The sequence below is a fragment of the Chenopodium quinoa genome, unplaced genomic scaffold (genome assembly GCF_001683475.1).
Source record: "Chenopodium quinoa cultivar QQ74 unplaced genomic scaffold, ASM168347v1, whole genome shotgun sequence".
NCBI classification, from domain to species: domain Eukaryota; kingdom Viridiplantae; phylum Streptophyta; class Magnoliopsida; order Caryophyllales; family Amaranthaceae; genus Chenopodium; species Chenopodium quinoa.
Genome location: NW_018745067.1, coordinates 278,395 through 286,160, shown reverse-complemented (window position 1 = coordinate 286,160; position 7,766 = coordinate 278,395). Strand labels below are relative to the sequence as shown.

Sequence of the window (7,766 nt, the reverse complement as noted above, 5' to 3'; positions counted from 1 at the left end):
ATACCCGTGGGGAATAAATTCAAGCATTAACCCCTAGCTTGAATCCCACTGTGATCATACACTAAAGTACGGTGTTGTCCAAAAGGGAAGAAGATAGAGCAAAAGAGTCGTTAACAAGTTTTAGGAACTTGTAAACTGTTCACATGGTGAAGGTTACACCCCTTAACGATCCAAGAGATCGTCAACTCCATAAGGTCTAGAACCAAATAAGGGTTCGGGGATGAAGGTACAAATCCAACTCAAAAGAGATTGAACCTGCCCTAATAATAGGCCTCTACTTTATTCCGATCGTATTCATGTGCACTTTCTAATTAACATACAATCATAGGATTAACCCTAAACCTGTTTATCTATGTTGGTTGAATATAAATGCACAAATAAAACTATTATTGGCGATCACTTGAAATTATAACTAAATTTATCCTAACAAGATTATTAATTATCTTATTAAGCGCGATTACAAGTATTAAATTCCTTTAAACATGCATAAAAGTGTGATCAAGCAATAAAAATAATATCAAGAAACATAATAATAATAATAATAATAATAATAATAATAATAATAATAATAATAATAATAATAATAATAAATATAATAATCAATAATTAAAAATAATCATAATAACATTATAATCATCAAAACAAATTATAATTAAAATAATCATGTTCATAATAATTAAAATAATAATCATCATAATAACAATCATATTAATCATAATAATAATAATTATAGCAATAATTATAATCATAATCAAACAATTATAAAAATAATCATAAATCATGTTAAAGCATAATAAAAATAGCAAGATCCTAGGCATGATACCAACAAGATTAATAACAAACCCTAGCATGTCACTAAGCAATAAAAATCAAATCTTTAACCTTAACATGATACTAACAATCATAAATATTAGGAAGAACATAGGAAGCATCGTAACAATCATATTTAATATCAAAGTTACCCTAGGCATGATACTAGGAATATCATAATAACAATTTAAACATGATTTCTACATCATAACATCAATAAAAACAATTAAAGTACTTACTTTGATGCCTCGTACCTCTTTCTAATAACAAAATACACACGTTAGTAACTTCAAGGAAAATAATAATCAAAACAATTAAATTAAATAATTGAAATAGAGATTTGGGACCAAACCCTCAGAAATTAAACCTTTCACGTCTAGGGCGAAGGCAACTTCGAATATGGCTAGGTGTTTTTAGATCTTGTGAATGCGGAATTTTGTATTTGAAAAGCAAGGTTTGAGAAAGAAAGAGAAAGATGAATTAATGAATGAATTGATTAGGGAAATTTTAAGGAGAATTAGCGAATGATTAAAGAGAATGAAAGAGAATTGAAAACTGATCGTTGATGAGAATTGGTGAATGAAAACGGAGTTTTTAATACGTTATTTATAGAGAAAATCAGCCAAAAAGATAAATTAACAAAACAGAGTCCTGGCGCAACCGAAACAGAGCTGGCGCCAACCCTGGCTAACTGGCGCCAGGCACCAACACTAGCGCCAGGCGCCAATGGCTGGCGTCAGGCGCCTATGCCAAGAGTCAGGCGCTAGGCCTGTTTTTGATCCGTTTTCGAAAAATCAGCTAAATTTGCTGCACTGGAGGATAAAATCGTATATTTTCCTCAAAAATGCTCTTTTATTTTACGGATTTTTCACCATATACCACTGAGTTAAAGCTTAATTCACCATATACCATAGAAAACTTTCTAATACACCATATAACCTTCAGTTTTACGAAAATTTCACAACTTTCCCTTTCCGTTAACTCTGTTAGTCATTAACGTTAATTGTGCCACATGGCAGCTTATAATTGGTTCTTAATAATATTTTTTATTTAATTAACTAACTTTAGAGAAATTATTTTAAATTTTTTTTTAAAAAAATACCACCACCTTAGCCACCGCCGCCACCAGCCTAGCCCTGACCCTACCCCCAGCTGGCCGGCGATCGTCCCCCCTCCCCGCCGGTGAAATTCCCGACCCCAGCCACCTTTCCCTCCGGAATTCCCAGCCACCACCTGCGAGTATCCCTATCCCTCTCGAATTCCCAAGCACCACCTACGAATTCCCCTTTCCCTCCCGAAATCTCCAGCCACCACCTTCGCGCGGCAGCCTAAATCCACTCCCACACGTCTCCGCCGCCCAACTTGCCGAAAACCACCACCCGGAAACCCTAAAACACCAAAATCGAAACCCTAGATTTTGGTTTTAGGATTTCGACATACGTGGTGGTTTAGTTTGGGATGGAAACGGCACCAATACGGGCAAAATTGATTCGTCGGCGCGGGGGAGGGGGGTTTGGGCGCTGACCGATGGTTAGCGAAGGGTTCTTTGAGGGAGACGGGTTGTTTCGTGACCGGTGGTTCGATTGTTCTTCTAGGATTTCGCCGGTGGTTCAAGAGAAAGGGAGTACGGCGGCCCGACGGGGGTATTCTCGTCGAATTTCGGGTCAGTGCGGGGGTTGTGGTCGGAATTCGGCGCCAGCGCAAGGGTTATGGTCGAGTTTTTCGCCGACCGGTGGTGGCTGGCTGGGTGGAGGGACGTGGGTGGCTGGGTTTTTTTTCTTTTTTTTTTCTTTTTTTTAATAAAAATTATATAATTATTTTAAAATTAAGTAATTTAAAAGGGAACCAATCATATGTTGCCACGTGGCCTTATTAGCCTTAATGACTAACGGTGTTAACGTCCGTTAGTCATTAATGGCATGTTGTGACATTTTAGTTAAACTGAAGGTTATACGGTGTATTAGAAAGTTTTCTATGGTATATGGTGAATTAAGCTTTAACTCAGTGGTATTTGGTGAAAAATCCGTTGATTTTAATTAAAACTCTGAAAAGTCAACAAAAGTCAATTTATCAATGCTAATTGAATTAAGAATGAAAAGAACCTTCTAGAAGAATCTAGAAGACTAAAACCATTCCTAATCGCATTAGGAATGATAAATCATATTAGGCCCTCCTCTAGATCATTGGGCCGTATATAAGACTCAAATCGGGCCCAGTTTAGTAAATTGGCCATAACTTCCTCAATATTCATCGGAATTGGGCTTATAACATATCGTTGGAAAGCTCTTTGCAAACCCCATCCAACTACACTACTATTTGAACCATATCATGGACCAACCAAACTGGATTGGCTGTTTTCTTAAAATAAGTTTTCAAAAAAGAGAAAAGAGAAAAGAAATTAAAACTATCCGCAACACTAGACTTTCCACACTTTCTCTTTCTTCGATTATGATTCGACGTGAAAGGTACTCATCACTGGGTTTGGTTTTGGGGAGACACAAATGGGTGTCTACAATACCCGAACAATTTTTGCCACGAAAATGAAGAAAAAAAATATCATTTTTATTAATTAAAATAAACAATTAAAATGAAGCAATCATATTATGACACGTGTCAAGATTTAAACTTAATGACTAACGGAGTTAACGGCCGTTAGTCATTAATGGAATTTATTGAATTTTTTAAAATCTCGATGGCATTTTGTGAATTTTGAAAACCTTGATGGCATTTAGGGAATTTTGTAAGTACTCAGTGGCATTTGGTGAAATAGCCGTTAAAATCATCGCTTTAATAACAACAATTCTCGGGGACAAAATGGCAATGCTCAAGGAGGGAATGGCCGAAACAACAACAATGCTGGAGGAAGCCACCACAATGGCAATGGTATGGTAGGACCATCAATGGAAGAATCTATGTCATGAACTAGAGCAAGATTGACTCTATGCCAACATTGTGACGGGTACTTCTCTCGTTAACTCAAAACCTGCTTACTTACTTTTTGATTTTGGGGCATCTCATTCTTTTGTATCCACTTCTTTTGTGAATAAACATGCCTTAAAACCTTAATCTTTGTATCAAACCAACATAACAATTCCGTCTGGGGAGATAGTTCCTTGTAGATCCATATACCAAGACATTCCAGTTAACATTGCTGGAACTGAGTTGTTTGCAAACCTTATTTAGTTTGACTTGATTGACTTTTATGTGATATTAGGAATGGATTGGCTTATCAAGTACAAGGCTAGAATAGAATGTCATACCCATAAGGTGTCTCTTAGGGGGCCAAGGGGGAATAAAATCTCTTACCGGGGAGTTGTGTCAAAACTACAGATCAGTATTGTGTCAGTCACGACCTTTCATTCTTATATTCAAAAGGGCTACCCTATTTATTTATGCCATATGCAAGATGTGAGTGCAGTAAGGCACCATATAGAATGGCACCAGCAAAGATGAAAGAGTTGAAGGTACAGTTGAAGAAGTTGCTAGAGAAGGGTTATATAAGGCCAAGTGTTTCACTGTGGGGAGCATCGGTTTTGTTTGTGAGGAAGAAGGATAAAACCTTAAGGTTGTGTATTGACTACCGAGAGTTGAATATAATGTCACTATAAAGAACAAATATCCATTGCCAAGGATCGAGGACTTGTTTGATCAGCTTAAAGGTGCTGGGATCTTTTCAAAGATTGACTTGAAGAAGGAATACCATTAGTTGAGGATTGTTGAGGAAGATATATCAAAGACAGCTTTTCGCACAAGATACAGACATTATAAGTTCACTGTTATGCCTTTTGGACTCACTAATGCACCGGTAGCTTTTATGGACCTCATGAATAGAACTTTTCAGCCATATTTGGATAAGTTTGTGGTGGTGTTCATAGATGATATTTTGGTGTACTCGAGATATAGAGAATAGCACGAAGAATATCTAAGAAAAGTGTTGGAGATTATTAGAGAAAAGAAGTTGTATGCCAAATTTTCAAAATGTGAATTTTGGCCAGAGAAGGTAGCAAATCTAGGCCATGTGATCTCAAAGGAAGAAGTTGAGGTGGACCCACCAAAGATTCGTGCAGTTTCTGATTTGTAATCTTTGCGTTAATTAATTCGGTCGAGCTCGGTACTTTATTTCTTTGATATGATGATGCTTCATTATTAGGACGAAGGTTGCTGCAATTTAATTCTTCCATTGTTAGTGGATTTGGAGCACAATATGATTAATGTTATTGATTCCACCTGGTCAACAGCAAAGTTGATAGGTTATAATGGATCATTATCTTTAAAGAATTTAGAAAGTGAAAGCTGTAATTTTTGTTGAGGGCTTTTGGTGCAAAAGTTTATTCCTCGTTTAAGTGAGTGTATGGTTATGGTACTGCAATCATGCATCAAGGGATTGTTCTCTTTGGAATGAGGTCGTGTGCTAGTTTTCAGATGCAATGGGTAGTCTTGAGACAGTCTGCGAGTCGTGCCAAGGTAGCAGACGGGATGAGATGTCAATCGTGCTCGCTCAATATCATGTACGTTCCTTCTCAAGTTTACTTAAGATATTTCTAACTCTCCATAATATATATGTGTTCATTATTATAATGTGCCCCAAGTATGAATAATTTATTATTATGATGTATTGCATTGCAATGTGGAGGTTGTGTTAGTCTTTTTTTCATGTAAGTGAGAACTTTGAGATGTTAGTCTATAGCTAAGTGCTAATTGTTTTGCAAGTACCTTATTTCTACTATTATTTGTGTTCTTTGTTTAATCATGTGTGATAATGAGCATTGCTATTTTTCCTGGTTGAACTATCGCCCAGCCCCCAGGGTTCACCGCTGAATAAGCGACTAAAGGAGGGCTCGTCAGCCCGCAGGGCTGACCAGGATAAACTCTCCACAAAGGAGATAGTACTCCTATAAATAGAGGGTAAAGTACAACGGAAAAGAGGTTAGACACTCAAGTTATTACACTTTCTATATCTCTCTAAGTACACTTTCTCTCTCTAAACACTCTCTAACTTAAGCTTCGGAGAGGGGTTCCTCGAGCCACCCCCGAGGGCAGTTTACGTGTGCTGCCGTGTGTAGGTTGTTGACGGGACCCAGCTTACCCAGCAGAACCCTTGGATCCATACTTGGAACAATTGGCGCTAGAAGGAGGGGATTGGATCATCTAACCTAAGGTTCACCAACTGAGCTAGGGACTAGTTAACTAACCACCATGGCCGGAGAAGAAACTTTACAAACACCCACGTCCAAAACTAATGAGACCAGCCAAACACCACAAAAAATACCCCCAGTAACCAGCGATCCAAAAGGATCCACCGGAAACCCTAAATCGACCATCTCACAGAAATCCAACCCCATCGGATCGACATCAGCCACTGCTAAAGCAGCGGCGAAACCAGTAGATCCGGTAGGATCCAACTCTATTTTCAAGTACGGAATGTCGTTAACAGACGCGAACGATGAGCTTATTGTCTCAGCACCTGCAACCCAGAAACCGTAGCCCGTAAATATGCCAGTCATTCTGCAGAACCTCTCTAAGTGCAGCGAGGAGCAGCTGGCTGCAATGATAGTGATCCTTACCAATATGGGTAAGGGGGCAAGCCCATCACCAACAACGGCAGCTGCGGAGCCCGCAGCGAAAAAGCCGGAAGTCTCAACTCTCACCCCGGAGCAGAAAGAGCTCATTCAGCTGAGGAAAAAGGTATTGGAGCTGGAAGCTCGTAACCTGAATCGAGAATTGAGCGTGGAGGAAATAACCCCCGCTCGAATCAGCCCATAGAAGCGGGTCCCTCGCAGTAGGTCACCGGCCGCAGAGCGAGGACCCTGCCCGAAGAGAGACAAACGAGCGTGAATCCAGGTTGTTCCAGATGATTCCCCATTTTGCCGAGAGATTCTAGAAGAACCCATGGAGAAGGTGAAGATGCCGAGCTGCAAGTACAATGGAACCACAACACCCAAAAGCCACATATCAGCTTTCGAGAATCATATGGTCCTCTACACCATGACGGACTCAGTCTGGTGTAAGGCTTTCCCAACAACTCTGGAGGGGCTGGCAGCGGAATGGTACGGTGCCATCCCCAAATGTTTTGTATACTCGTACAGCCAGCTGAAGAGAATGTTCATGGAGCATTTCATAACCTTGGTGGACAGAACCAAGATGACAACTGAGCTGATGTCCCTGGTTCAGGGAAAGGATGAGCCCTTGAGGGAGTTCATCACCAGATTCAACAAGGAGGCAACAACCATTCCAAATATGAGCCAGGAAGTAACGCTATTAGCAATGCAGAGTGGCCTACTGCCAGGGTCACCATTCAGAGCATATATGGGGCGTAAGAGCCTTAAAACGGTCGATGAAGCGCTGGGTAAAGCGCATGAGTTCATCAAACCAGACGAGACTGACAGAGAAATGCTGGGTAGGAAAGCAACAGATGACTCAGTTAAGCGGGCAGAGGTCACCCGGGCAGAGAACACACCCAGGGTGGACCAGCCAAGCAGGGCTGAGCAAAACCACAAAGAAGCGGACAGGGCAGTGGGACTGAGAAGGTCCGATCCAAGGAGAGGGCCAAGGCTTGGGAAGTTTGATCAGTATACCCCACTAACCCATTCCAGATCTCACATATTCAGCGTAAATAAGGCTAATGATAAGTGGTAGAGGCCTCCAAGGATGGTAAACATGAGTCGTGATACCAGTAAGTGGTGTGACTTTCACGGGGACTATGGCTATACCACTGAAGAATGCACGCACTTGAAGGACAACATAGAGGAATTAGTCAGGAGAGGATACTTGAGTCAATTTAAGCAGCGTGGTGACCCTCCCAGAAGAAGGGAGGAGGATAGAGCGGGTCGAATCGACCGCAGAGGAGGTCAAAGGGGCCCAGCTGGAGACAAGGATAGAGATGGAAAGCCAGAGGGCAGGGTGTACGTGATCAGCGGGGGCCCAGTACATGGGAGGACAGTTAATAGAGCGCGGGC

General features: G+C 40.5%; 1 protein-coding gene across 1 annotated transcript; it reads left to right on the top strand.

Moving 5' to 3' along the window:
• Positions 1–6,699: 6,699 nt before the first annotated feature.
• On the top strand, positions 6,700–7,446 carry LOC110709386. The gene has a single exon (XM_021887598.1). The coding sequence runs from the start codon at positions 6,700–6,702 to the stop codon at positions 7,444–7,446; it is 747 nt and encodes a 248-aa protein (XP_021743290.1).
• Positions 7,447–7,766: the final 320 nt, after the last annotated feature.